Source organism: Myxocyprinus asiaticus, chromosome 14, assembly GCF_019703515.2.
Source record: "Myxocyprinus asiaticus isolate MX2 ecotype Aquarium Trade chromosome 14, UBuf_Myxa_2, whole genome shotgun sequence".
Taxonomy (NCBI): domain Eukaryota; kingdom Metazoa; phylum Chordata; class Actinopteri; order Cypriniformes; family Catostomidae; genus Myxocyprinus; species Myxocyprinus asiaticus.
Window position 1 is genome coordinate 38,613,118 of NC_059357.1, and position 14,677 is coordinate 38,627,794.

Below are 14,677 nucleotides of genomic sequence, written 5' to 3' on the forward strand. Positions count from 1 at the left end.
GGTCTCCTTCGGATCCTTTAGAGTGTTCGGTTGAACACAGAGTAATCTCAACTCGTCCAGCGAGATGGAGACTGTATGGCTACAGTTTCAATTTGGACATTACTTCCTTATGCCACGAGGTTGCACCGGAGAGCAGCAAAAAGCTACGTCTGTATTCGGTGAACTAAGTCGCTGGAAGTGAAATCTTTAAGCATTTCAGAATTATTTCAACTCCTGATGATGTCATGTTCGAGGGACGTTCTGTTGTGTGCCTCATCCAATAGGAGTCGAGAGTTCAATCCTCCAGTGAGCAAGGCTTCATGGATTTGTAGTCTGTTTTGGACTCCCTTTGTTTGATTTTGGCACGATCTTTATCAGTAAAATTTATGACTTGGAAGGTGGGGGCTTGAGTTATGTTTTTATGACTGTTAGGCCTGCCTTTGTCTTCTATCTGAATACATGAGGCCCAACACATGTAAACAGTCCATTTAAAATAAACCATTCATTCATATTTCAATTCACTTGACTGTCTATTTAGCATTGGGGCTGTTCATTTTAGTGAGTAGGTTTGTTTTGACGGTTCACGAAAATGAACTAGTTTACATAAATGATTCACTGATTAACTTTGAGCCCTTGCGCAGCCTTAAAGAAACTTTGCCAGTAAATTTCTCAGTGAATTGCTGCTGTTTATCACTATATTTTGACCTACTTTAGTAAATAATATGTTTTCTAGTTTTATTGGTTTATATTTAGTATATATTTATTAGGCCTATCAATCGATTAACATTTTTAATCTAATTAATGACATTTTATGCCGATTAATTAATCGAATTAATCACAATTAATCGCATGCAGAAATATTTGCTGAGAAAGCCTATCAAATAACAATAATTCAATATATAATGATTAAATAATTATAATGAGTTATATTTAAATAATTATAAATAAAAGATTCAACCGTGTGGAATGTTGGACACCGTGCACATAGCACACGCAGCTTTCCATACATAGCGGAAGGGGCGGAGTTACTGGCAGCCATGGTGATCTGGCAAAACAATTGTACATAATGGAGAATATGACAACTAGCGAAACTTCTGTGAAGACAGCACCTAACAAAAGTTAAACGTTTTACCATCATACCATGCTGTGTGAATATGGATATTAATGAGATATAAGTGTTGAATTGAGGGTGGATAGCACAATAAAGCTAGCGGCAACGCAAGGCTTGGGTTTGAAACGTTACTTCCTTCATCTGTTAAACAGTGAACGCTTCAGTGTAGTGAAAAAACATTAAGTGTTCCATTTGGGATGATACTGCACTTTGAAAATTCATACACTACATGGCTGAGTGCATAGTATATTTTAAAAGTGCATAGTGTATAGTGTGTTGATTGGGACACAGCTCTTGTTTTGTCTGCTCTAGGTAAGTGTGGTTTGTTTTCTGTCTGTATGAGCTGTGCGTTGCCTTTACAGTGGGTTTTGCTTACTGCCCCCTGGAGAAAACAGGTGGTACAACATGCTTGAATTGCTCATATGGATGGAAGACCCTTTTCACAGACTGTGATGATGCGTTTCCGCCTTATTTAGCAGCATAAATCTTTTTTATATGATAATAATTTTTTTTATATTGAGTGTAAGTTCATAACATTTATTTCAGCGGGTAGTTCAGCGTTGTGGCAGGAGGGACCAACGTCTCGTTCTCTCCATCAGGGAATGGAGGTTACACCAGTAACCATGACATTCCCTATCTGTCACTCACTCGACGTTGGTGTCGATGTAGTGACACTAGGGGTCCCTATACAAAACGCCACAAGGCTGAACTGTGTTACGTGAACTGGCGGTGTGTGGTGGGCAGACTTGCTGTGTGCCTCATAGCCAGCACACCAGGTCGACACGTAACCTCCCCCAACACAGTTATGAGTGTAGAACGGCCCTTTTTGGGGACAAGTCGTCTACCCAAAGATAGAGACAGGCTTAATCCAGTCGTGGCCTCTTTTCCCCTTCTCTTTTTCCACTCCCTAAAAAAGAAGGGGGATTATCCAACTGGGCCGCCAGGTCTAGTCGGGGGGTGTCCCTCCCAAGGGGAGGACACCGCGGAGACCACACCTCACCCCAAGAGAGGGGGGGATATTTAAGTGGAAGAATATGTCACATGGTCTTTCCAACCATGTGGAGAGCCTTCAAGGCAGATCCTGCCCAATGGGGGAGGAGTTACTACAAACATGGAGACTGGGGCAGAGGGGCTCTGCCCAAGGAAGACACAGTTTGCCAGCAGGGAAACAAATTAGCGGAAGATATAGATCGCATGGGGTTAGCCTTACAGGGAACCGCCACATGCGGAGCACCTACCCCAGAACCGGGCTATTAGTTAGCGCGTGTACTGGGCCGGCAGCGAGTCTCTCCGAAAACTCGACTGCCACAGGGCTCGGAGGAAGTCAACCAGGGAACAAAGTTTGTGAACACTACTGGGAATTAACAGCGCACGTCTTCAGCTCAAAAGGAGGTGGAAGGCACTATGTGCAAGCGATACACCCGGCCGGCTATCCCGGGCTTATCCGCTTTGCGTGCCACTACCTGGGACGAAACCGGTTCCACCCGGAGGTTGTAGAACCTTGCAAAGGTGTTGGGTGTTGCCCAGCCCGCTGCTTCTGCAAATGTCTGTTAGAGAGACACCCCTGGCCAAGGCCCAAGAAGCCGCTACACCATGGGTAGAATGGGCTCGTAGCCCTACCGGGGGCGGCATGTTTTGGGCGAGATATGCCATAGTTATGGCGTCAACGAGCCAGTGGGTGATCCTCTGCTTGGAGACAGCGCTTCCTTTCCGCTGTGCACCAAAAGCAGACAAAGAGCTGCTCAGAGATTCTAAAGCTCTGCGTGCGATCCAAATAGATGCGTAAAGCACGCACCGGACACAGCGACAACAGGGCTGGGTCTGCCTCCTCCTGGGGCAGCACTTGCAGGTTCACCACCTAGTCCCTAAAGGGGTGGTGGGAACCTTGGGCACATAGCCCGGTCAGGGTCTCAAGATCACGTGAGAGTACAGGCACGTTTCTCTGACAGAGAACGCTTGCAGGTTACCTACCCTCTTGATGGAAGTGAGCGCAGTCAGGAGGGCAGTCTTCAAGGAGAGTGCCTTAAGCTCGGCTGACTGCAAAGGCTCAAAGGGGGCTCTCTGTAGACCCTGAAGAACTACAGAGGTCCGCTGAGGGAACGAGGCACGGCCTGGAGGGATTCAGCCTCCTGGCGCCTCTTAGGAACCTGATGATAAGATCATGCTTCCCTAAGGACTTACCATCGACTGTATCGTGGTGTGCTGCTATGGCAGCAATGTACACCTTCAAGGTGGAAGGGGACAGCCTCCCTTCCAACCTCTCCAGCAGGAAGGAAAGCACTGATCTGACTGCGCATCTCTGGGGGTCATCCCGACGGGAAGAACACCACTTAGCGAACAGACGCCACTAAAAGGCATACAGGCACCTCGTAGAGGGAGCACTAGCCTGAGTGATCGTATCTACCATCGCAGGTGGGAGACAGCTTAGGTCTTCCACGCCCCATCCAGGGGCCAGACATGGAGTTTCCAGAGGTCTGGGCATGGGTGCCAGATGGTGCCCCTTCCCTGAGAAAGAAGGTCCTTCCTCAGGGGAATTTTGCCAGGAGGGAGCTGTCGTGAGGAGCGTGAGGTCCGAGCACCACGTCTGGGCGGGCCAGTAGGGTGCTTACCAGGACGACCTTCTCCTCATCCTCCCTGACCTTGCACAGGGTCTGTGCAAGCAGGCTCACTGGAGGAAAACGCATATTTGCGAATGCCAGGGGACCAGCTGTGTGCCAGCACATCTATGCCGAGGGAGGCCTCGGTCAGGGCGTACCAGAGCGGGCAGTGGGGAGGATTCTTGGGAGGCGAACAGGTGCACCTGTGCCTGTCGAATCGACTCCAAATCAGCTGGACCACCTGAAGGTGGAGTCTCCACTCTCCCCTGAGGGTAACCTGTTGTGACGGCGCGTCCGCTGTAGTGTTGAGGTTGCCCGGAATGTGAGTGGCTTGCAGCGACTTGAGGTGCTGCTGACTCCAGAGGAGGAGACGGCGGGCGAGTTGTGACATACAACGAGAGCGCAAACCACCTTGGCGGTTGACATATGCTACCATTGTTGTGTTGTCTGTCTGAACTAACACGTGCTTGCCCTGGATCAACGGCTGAAACCTCCGCAGGGCGAGCAGAATTGCCAACAACTCGAGGCAGTTGATGTGCGGACCCGTCCAGAGGCCGGTGGCTGCGTGCCCGTTGCAAACGGCGCCCCAGCCCATTTTGGAGGCGTCTGTCGTGACCACGACACGCCTGGGGACCAGTTCTAGAGGAACAACTGTTCGTACAAATGAGAGGTCGGTCCAAGGGCTGAAAAGACGGTGACAGACCAACGTAATGGCCACGCGGTGTCCCGTGGCGCCATGCCCGTCTCAGGACTCGAGTCTGGAGCCAGTGCTGAAGCGGCCTCATATGCATCAACCCGAGTGGGGTGGCCACCGCCGAGGATGCCATATGCCCCAGGAGCCTCTGAAAAAGTTTCAGTGGAACCGCTGTTTTCTGTTTGAACGCCTTCAAACAGGCCAGCACCGACTGGGCGCGATCGTTCGTAAGGCGCACCGTCAAGGAGACTGAGTCCAACTCCAAACCGAGAAAAGAGATGCTCTGAGCCGGGAGGAGCTTGCTCTTTTCCCGGTTGACCCGAAGCCCTAGTCGGCTGAGGTGTGAGAGCACCAGGTCCCTGTGTGCGCACAACATGTCTCGAGAGTGAGCTAAGATTAGCCAGTCGTCGAGATAGTTGAGAATGTGAATGCCCACCTCCCTTAACGCGGCAAGGGCAGCCTCTGCGATCTTCGTAAAGACGCAAGGAGACAGGGACAGGCCGAAAGGGAGGACTTTGTACTGATACGCCTGACCCTCGAACACGAACCGCAGGAAGGGTCTGTGTCGAGGAAGGATCGAGATGTGAAACGCATCCTTCAGGTCTACCGCCGCGAACCAATCTTGATGCCGGACGCTCGCTAGAATGCGTCTTTGCGTCAGCATCTTGAACGGGAGTCTGTGTAAAGCCCGGTTCAGTACTCGCAGGTCCAAGATTGGCCACAACCCACCGCCTTTTTTCGGTACAATGAAGTAGGGGCTGTAAAACCCTTTCTTCATCTCGGCTGGAGGGACAGGTTCTATCGCGTCCTTCCGTAGGAGGGTAGCGATCTCCGTGCAAGGTAGCAGCATTTTTGTCTTTCACCAAGGTGAAGTGGACACCGCTTAACCTGGGCGGATGCCCGGCAAAGTGAATCGCGCAGCCGAGTCGGACGGTCCGGACCAGCCCTCGTGACGGATTGGAAGGTGCAAGCCATGTGTCCAAGTTCCGCGCAAGGGGGACCAAAGGGACAATGTCATCGGATGTACCGGCAGGTGGGGCCTCGCGGCGGGGTGGAGCTCGAGGTGCCACACCACGTCTTGGCCGTGCTGAGTCCGAGGACATCGAAGCACTTACCTGGCTCCTTGTGACCACAACCGGAATAGCCTGGGACGGGGGAGGAAGAGGCCTGTCCTCTTGACCCATGGAGACTGTCACATCGGGGGCGGATTTGTGTCACAGCTGGGCGCTCAGGGTGGGAGACCGCCGCTGGAGCGCCAACCTGCCAAATGGAGTGGTGGACGGTGGTTGTGATGCCAGCCGTACACACCGGATACGTGACCCAGGGAACAAGGAAACCACTCTTGCTGAGCTCTTGAGTACTGCAGCCACTTCATGCAGCGCAATTAAATGCAGAAGGTAACAAAAAGATGAAGATCTGCTTACCAGCTCAAGAGCAGCGGGTTTAGTTGTCCCTGGGTCGCCCGTCTCAAGGGCGCTTTGAAGCCTTTCACGGGTTCTGGGCGGCCGCGAGACGGGTGGCGTCTGCTTCCTGCGGTGGGCTCCACGCCGGGGCCGGGTCGAAGGGTCGGGCTGCGGCGGAGCCGGTGCAGTCACCGCAGGGGGACGCCCTTGGCGATGAGTAGATGGGGTGCGGGATCTTGAGCCACGCCGGGGCAGGATATGCCGGCTAGCATCCATCTACTGCTCTACCATCGAGAACTGCTGGGCAAAGTCTTCGACGGTGCCGCCGAATAGGCCCGCCTGGGAAATGGGGGCAGCAAGGAATCGTGTCTTGTCGGCCTCACCCATCTTGACCAGGTTGAGCCAAAGGTGGCACTCCTGGACCACTAGTGTGGCCATCGTCCGCCCGAGAGACCGCGCCGTGACCTCCGTCGCTCGGAGAGTGAGGTCGGTCGCCGAGCACAGTTCCTGCATCAATCCCGGGGTGGAACTACCCACGTGCAGTTCCTTTAGCGCCTTGGCGGACTTGCAGGAGAGCCATGGCATGCAGGGCAGAGGCGGCTTGTCCAGCGGCACCGTAGGCCTTGGCCGTCAGAGACGACATAAACCTACAGGCCTTGGACGGGGCTTTGGGCACCCGCGCCAGGTGGCGGCGCTCTGCGGGCATAGGTGCACTGCGAGCGCCTTTATCCACCGGGGGATTGCCGAATAACTCTTGGCCGCCCCACCATCGAGGGTAGTGAGAGCGGGAAAGCTGAAAAGATCGGGACCGGGCAGTAAAAAGTGCCTCCCGTGACCTTGTCAGCTCTTCATGCACTTCCGGGAAGAAAGGAACGGGGGCGGGGCGTGTCTTTGAGCAGCGCCGCGAGCCCAGGAACCAATCACCGAGCCGCGAGGGTTCAGGGAACAGCGGTGAAATCCACTCTAACCGACGCTCACGGCTGCCCGGGAAAGCATGTCGTCATCTCCACGTCAGCCTGTGACTGGGCGATCGACCCCGAAGGGAGGAGCCCAGCTGAGGCTTCTGACTGGACGAGCCCGCTCTCCGATGCTGCGCTCGAGAGCTCATCACTTTCGCGGGCTCCGAATAAGAGAACGAACTCGCCGTGAGACAAGCCGGCGGACTCACCCGGAAGCCCGATCGGGGCAGACGAGCGTGCTGGGGAATGGGAGGTCCACGGGGGGATACCTGGCGGAGGCGGTCCCATTCGGGTCCCCAAATCGCCCTCAGTGCTAGCCGCGCTGGCCTCAAACCCGTGGGTAAAAGGACCGAGGCGGGAGCCTCTGGGGCGGCTCGCTTCCTTACGTAGGCAAGCCGCGACCGCAATGTTGCCATGGACATATTCTCGCAATGAGAACATGACCATCCACGAATGCTGTCTCCGCGTGAGCAGTGCCCAGACACGAAAGACAGTGATCGTGACCGTTAGAAGGCGAGAGATAACGAGCACAACCAGGAATAACACACAATCGGAAAAGCATCTTTAAAAAGACACGTCTTTAAAAAGATGTTCCGTGTGTGCGCTCTTTTAGAGAACTATATACTCTTTTAGAGGGGAAAAATGCTCTTTCAGAAAATATACTCTCTAGTTTTTCTGCCGAAGCGCCCAGGGGCATTCTCTGCAGTGCACCAGTGCAGAGGAGGGAGAAGCTGCTGAAATGCGCCATCAGATCCAGCAGAGGTGAATGAACAGTAGTATTCAGCTCAGTGAGCATGACCGTTCGGCTCCGAAGAGAAAATCTGAATGAGTGGTTGCATACCAGCTCCTTTTATACCCGTATGTCCGGGGGGAGTGGCATGCAAATACCACTCGCCAATTTTCATTGGCCTTTTATCAAAGACCAGAGGTGTCTCGGGCTCCCAAGAGTGACCCCTAGTGTCACTACATCGACACCAACGTCGAGTGAGTGACAGATAGGAAACAACAGCCCTAATATTTAAATGTCCACTTTAATGATGTCACCCTAATTGTTTATTGTCACCCTAATTAAATATATCAAACTATCAGGTTATATAATTTAATTAAATATAAATAATAATAATTCACTAATATTAACTAATATTCACTATGCAATATTACAATATGATATCATCGTTGTTGGTTACATTTTGAATGATGAACATTCTATTATATAAGTTCTTAAAAAATCTCAAAATAGATAGCTTACCAAAATTTGAAAACAAACGGCAAAGAAAGTTTACATGTAGCCTGTATATTAAGCAGTTTGGACTGAATTAATTTTATACTTAGAATGTTTGTGGGGTATCAGTAGAGTGCTGCATTGCAAGTACTATAAAAATTTAGAGACTTTGGAGACTCAAGAGATGTTTGGTGGTGTCTATTTGAACAAAATAAAAATGTCTGGATGTTCCAAATGATAAAAACCAAAAATATTTCCTTATGCAAATGTGTGTGATGTAAAAGTGTGTTAAAATCCAATGTGTTATGCCTCATGGTTCTGATCTCTCAGATATGACTTGGCAGGCTCTAGTCAGACAGGTGTGCATGTACATGTCTTAGGGGAACACAGACTCCAGAGATCTCCAGAGCACATCTCATTCCCATCTCCAGCCCTCACATCCGCCCACAGGGGCATGTGGCTATTTTGGAACTAAGTTTGTTTTTTTGCCCGCTGATGCAGAGTTGACCCTGGTGCAGTCCCTACAGTCCGCAACGAAGGATGGAGACTAAGATATGTAGTCATCAATGTTCTCAGACAGCCTAGTTAATGTTTTTCACAGGCCTGACTCAGAACACATTGTTCTGGTTGGGGAGCGGTAATGACCGCTGCTACCGCATTCTCCATTTTCATTACAGGGATAAATGGAGCAATACGCTCCATATCAGAGAAAAGAACAAAGCTGGAACTCCTGAATATAAACAGCCAATTAATCCCAGGGCTAATTCTATTAGGAACTGAGCTGGCATCACGCGGAGTTGAAGGCGTGGGCTGTGGCGCGTGGCAAAAACTGTGCTGATGCCATACAGCGGTTGCATCCGACTCATTTTTGCTGGTGCTGAGGTTTCGCTTTTTCCCAGAGCAGATTAACGTCACAGCCATAATCTGCGGTGAGAGTGTAAATAAAAAATGATGATCATTATATTGCGAAGTGTTTGTGGCTGTGGATTTATGAGCTAGTTTTAGTGCTGCTGTGGGGGGAACCGCAGTAATGCTGGCCCAGTGTTGCCGAGCCATTGTGTGCAACTGTCCTTGATAATGATGTGATAGAGCAGTAATCAGATACAGGGAGGTATGCCCTATATCTGATTACTGTCTCAGCTATGAAGAGGCCGAGTCTGGCCAAACAGGACTGAAGGTAACCTACGTGGGGGAATACATGCAAGAGACATCCTCCGTCACACTCGATACTTATCTCTACACGTCACTTCCATTTATAAGGGTAACTACTTTTGAAAGTGTTTTCTCTTAATTTCTTATCAAGCAAATTCCCCTTAGGCATGTGCCATGTTGGTCAAAGGCAAAATATGGTAATCTTTATTTTCTTTGATAATGAGGGTTAAAAGGGCTAAAGCATTTCACAGGATGCTATTAGGACTCAATCAGATAGATCGAAATGACCAGAGGCAAGCCATATGCTACTGTTAGGAAAAAGAAGTGGCAGAGAAAGAGAGAGAGGGCGAGAGAGAATAGAAGTTTTAAATGCAGAGAAAGAAGGTCTTTAAAAGGATTGTGTCAATTTTGATTTCATGCTGACTTTAAAGGGATAGTTCACCCAGAAAATGAAAATTCTCTCATCTTTTACTCACCCTCATGCCATCCCAGATGTGTATGACTTCCTTTCTGCTGCAGAACACAAACAAAGATTTTTAGAAGAATCTTTCAGCTCTGTAGGTCCATATAATGCAAGTGAATGGTGATCAGAACTCCAAAAGGAGATAAAGTCAGTATAAAAGTAATCTATAAGCCTCCAGAGGTTTAATCAATGTCTTCAGAAGTAATCCAGAAGATTTTGGGTAAGAACAGACCAAAATATAACTCCTTTTTCACTATAAATCTTGACAACAGTCTCCTTGGCAATCATGATTTTAAGCTCGATAGCACTTCCTATTGCGCCATCTAGCACTCTGCGCATGTGTCAAGTGCTAGGAAGTGTTTTCGAGCTTAATATCATGATCATGCCTAGAGACTGCAATGACAAGATGTACAGTGAAAAAATTGTTACATTTTGGTCTGTTCTCACCCAAAACCAACTGGATCTCTTCAGAAGACATGGATTAAACCACTAGTTTTATAAATGACTTGTATGCTGACTTTATCTCCTTTTTGGAGCACTTGGAGTTCTGGTTACCATTCACTTGCATTATATGGACCTACAGAGCTGAAATATTTTTCTAAAAATCTTTGTTTGTGTTCAGCAGAAGAAAGGAAGTCATACACATCTGGGATGGCATGAGGGTGAGTAAAAGATGAGAAAATCCCTTTAAAGTCAACATGAAATCGCAATACAGGCGATACAGGGTGGACATGATGTTAGTAATCATATATATTAATAAATTGTGACTGTTCTGGTGTAAAAAAAAAATTAATATATATTTATATATTATAACATTATCATTGTTCATGACCCCTTTAATGCTTAAAACTTGCAGCTTTATGTTGTCTTTAAAGTATCAGGGAGGTATTATTTACAGGAAGAAATCTGTCCCTGCTTATCACTGTCAAGCCAGGGCTTCACGATTATGGGGAAGACTGTGAAGGCCGTTGGAGGAGTTATAGTGGTAAGACAGGTTAAGCAGAGTACATTATGTAGAGCAGGGTCATACATTATGGAACATGTACACAGCACGTCAGGTATAAAATATGTTATGTAGTAACAACATTGTGAAACAAAACAGCCCCAAAACCACCACCACATTCCTTCCCATCCCAGCGCCCCACACCCGAAAGCCCCCCTACAGTACAATCCACCAGCAACCAACCGCAGAGCCTCTCCCCCTCTCTCACCGCTCATACCATACCTCCACTCATGCCTTTACTGCTACTATCTCATTCTCTCTCTCTCTCTCTCTCTCTCTCTCTCTCTCTCTCTATCTCCCTCTTGCTCGCTCTGATCTTGGCTGCCTTTTATTCTGTTCACTCGATCTGAAAGTGCACTGGAGAAGAAAAAAACTGAATTAGAATGAAAGGAAAGCCTTCTCCGCTGCTTCTAGCTGTTTGCCAGCTTCTATCTGGTCTGGAATCGCAATGGTAGCCATGAGAGACTGAATTACAGTGATTGTACCAGGACTAAAGGGTGTTCTTAGGACAGTGTTTCCTACAAAATTCTGTGGTTCTGTCCCACAGAGACCTTCATATAACAAAAATAATTTTAATAAAGTTTGTTTTAATAAAACACACCTAGGAAATGAAATTGCCGGAAGTTGAAGAAAAAACCAATTATGTTGATAACAAGATACCTTCTTTTGGCAAAATTCTAAAGCAGCATAACATGTACCCGTTGCATAGAAAGCAATCCTATAATGCTTTTTGACAATCCAAGATGACAGAGAAAGGCTGTTTCTCAGTGTGCATTCTTTTGTGTTCTTAACGTTCTCGTGAAATTGTTCGACGTCATCATCCACTGCCAACAAGTTCAATTCCTATACTCAAGAACGCGAGTATGGAGAATGCATAAAAGTAACCGGGTGTGTTCTCAATCAGGCCGAATATCGAGGATATGTGACGCTCTGTGCAATGTTCTGAAGGGAAACCCTGGGTCCGGCCATTCATGTGGATGTCAATTTGACACCTGCCACTAACTTAAACATTGTTGCAGACCAGGTACACCCCTTCACGGCAATGGTAATCCCTGATGGCAGTGGCCTCTTTCAGCAGGATAATGTGCCCTGCCGTACTGCAAACATTGTTCAGGAATGGTTTGACGAACATGATGAAGAGGTGTTGCCCTGGCCTCCAAATTCCCCAGATCTCAATTGAGCATCTGTGGGATGTGTTGGACCAACAAGTCCGACCCACGGTGGATCCACCTCGCAACTATCAGGACATGAAGGATCTGCTGCTAATGTATTGTTGCCAGATCCCACAGGATACCTTCAGGGGTCTTATAGAGTCCATGCCTCAAAGGGTCGACACTGTTTTGGCGGCACACGGAGGACCAACAGCATATTAGGCATATTAGGTCATAATTTTTTGACTCATCAGTGTATATATCTGAATATTTTGCAATACAGTTAAAATATATTGTTTATACACATAATTAACAACTTTAAATCAATAGTTTTATACATTTTTATAGTTTTTCATTCGATTACGTCATTCACAATGCTTCATGGGATTGTAGTTCATTCCCTCATTAAATGCATTAAGTTCAAATTCTTGTACCTTTGTCTTTTGCTTCAAATCAATATGCAATGCAGTGGAAAGATAGATGGTCTATTTATTGTATTTTTATGATTCATTTAATTAATCTCCTCACATTCAATTCAGAGTGCAAAACTTAATTTGGTTCAAATATATTTTCTTTTGTCATAAATAGCCATTCAGAAAATATACGTCTTTGCGAGTCACGAGTAAAATGTTGGACAACGTCGTTTAAAGAAAGATACCTACCAAAGTTCAACAATATTTACATGTATTAATACAAATCCAAATGTAGAATTGTTCAACCAATCTGATTTTAGTTTAATAATAAATCAGTTTAATACATAACACATGAGCTTAATCTAAAAAAGATAAACAGTATAGCACAGCACATCAGCTTTATTAAAGAGAGCATAAGGCACTCACAAGGGTTGTGTAGATATGTTTTAGTGTGTGTGGGTGGACGTGCTGTTAGTTCTTAGCATTAGAGAGAAGGCCAAAGGGAGATACAAAGATTGAACATTCCTTTTATTGGTTTGGTTTATTAATACAGTGGTTATTTCAGCCTTACAGGCTTTCACAGGGGAAACCAACAAATGAAATGAAACTAGATAAGTAGAATATAGCTTTCTGACAACGTAACGTATCTCTGGCTCAGTCACTAGTCTCTTTTACAATTAGCAACAATAACTCTGCATTCCTTGATGAACACGAACGATAAAAACACATATAAACATGTAAAACATAAACTTACAAAACTGATGCTAATACTTCTGAAAATCTGGATCGTTTAAAAAATGATTTATTTACATTCATTCTGAATAATTATAATTTGGGGGATTAAAACCCACATACACACAAACAAATGGCACTGACTGCAGGCAGAAAGTAAAACACTGATTGAACAAAACAAAATATAAAATATTATCTGTAGTAATTAGAAGTTTCCATAGTGTAATTCAAGTGCTATGAGTAGTAAAGGGTACACAGGTATAGACCCCTGGTCTGCTGATGGTGGGATTCAAGCCCTCATGGTGCAGACGCAGGGGTTGAGGAGGTTTTTGGGTCAAACCTCCTTTCAGTCGCTCTGTAGTCTGACTCATGCAATTAAAGTGGTTAGTAACATGGGGTGTAGCCCACTTTAATACAACACAATGGGTCAAGCTAAATTGCATTAGCGTAAAATCATATATCAAATCTGTGCTTTTAATAAACAGAGGGTGTCTACAATCAGCACTGCGCTACGATTGTGCAACAGCACACCAGAGGTGTGGTCTAGGTAGGTGCAAAAGAGCTGCTCAGTTTTTAGCCCTAAAACCAGAACTTGCAGAACTAGCATTTTTGGGTTCCCTTTATAATTTCCAAAGTTTTTAGAATACTTGTTCTCAATTTATAAAATAAGGTCTGCAGTTAACATTACTTGAAGAGATCTTCATGATTTTTCATGAAGGTGTGAATTTAGAAGCCATTGTTTTGCATTAAAAGCTGTTGCTAACACATGCTAACTTGCTAACAAGCTACAAGCTAGGGACTACAACTTCCACAGTTTATTCTACAACATATATTTCACAGTCATACCCCAAATGTACATTTTAAATCTGCTTTGTGTTTTAAAATTGTAAACTGCTAACGTAACTAACGTCCTGGGTTTTAGGACTACAAACTGAACAGCTCTTTAGCAATAACAAAGGGGGTGTGGTCTCAGGCCAAAGTGTTTTCGTGATTGGTCCATTTTTGTCCAATGGCAGAACACAATTCAGCACAACTGACTGGTGGGCCTCATTCAACGTGAACCAAATAGCTTGACATACTGATGTCAAAAGTCCCTATTAGAGTTACATATGGCAAGAAATAAGTAGTTATTATATTTTAATCGCTGTAAAGTGTGAATCTCTGACTGAAACTACAAGAACAAGCATGGACTACAGGTGACAAATTATAAACAACAATCATTAGCAGCTTCAACTATAACACATTTCAAAAATATAAAGGATAAACTTTTTATATAAAAATATCATTTATCTATGGAGGGTTGATAGATTGCGGACGGGTTTGTTGCAGGGTTAGAAGTATATAACTGCTCTTCTTCTTTCTGGGCAGGAAACGGTTTTCTCTGAGGATTTGTCAAGATATGAACATGTTCCGAAGTTCTTCGTCCCCGTCCCCTTCTTCATTCCATCACGCCCCCCTTTCTTCTCACTTTCACTGTCAATCTCTCTCATGTCTCTCAGGTGTCTCTATGTCCAGGTGTGCTCTGTTAGCAGACCGTCTGCTGGCTGGACAGGGGGCTCTCCAGAGACAGGCTCGTAGGGGACAGGTCTGGACGAGATGTCTTAAACATGGACGAGATGTAAAAGGCCTGTGACAACACAAACAACAACACAGATTCAAACAATCTACAGAGAAACACACAAAAACATACTTCAACAGTTGTCTAAAGCAGTGATTCTCAACTCTATGGTATTTTGCAACAATCATATAGTCATTTGTAAGAAACTATCCAAATTAGGCAGGTGACAACATTATCTTT

At 46.4% G+C, this 14,677-nt stretch overlaps 1 protein-coding gene across 1 annotated transcript in view; it reads right to left on the bottom strand.

Moving 5' to 3' along the window:
* Positions 1-12,654: 12,654 nt before the first annotated feature.
* The window catches only part of LOC127451647 (phospholipid phosphatase 3-like), a 47,155-nt gene continuing 45,132 nt past the window's right edge, over positions 12,655-14,677 (bottom strand). The window contains exon 6 of the mRNA XM_051716492.1: positions 12,655-14,506. Coding sequence (XP_051572452.1) covers positions 14,405-14,506 — 102 coding nt within the window. The 3' untranslated portion in view covers positions 12,655-14,404. The remainder of the gene's footprint in view (positions 14,507-14,677) is intronic.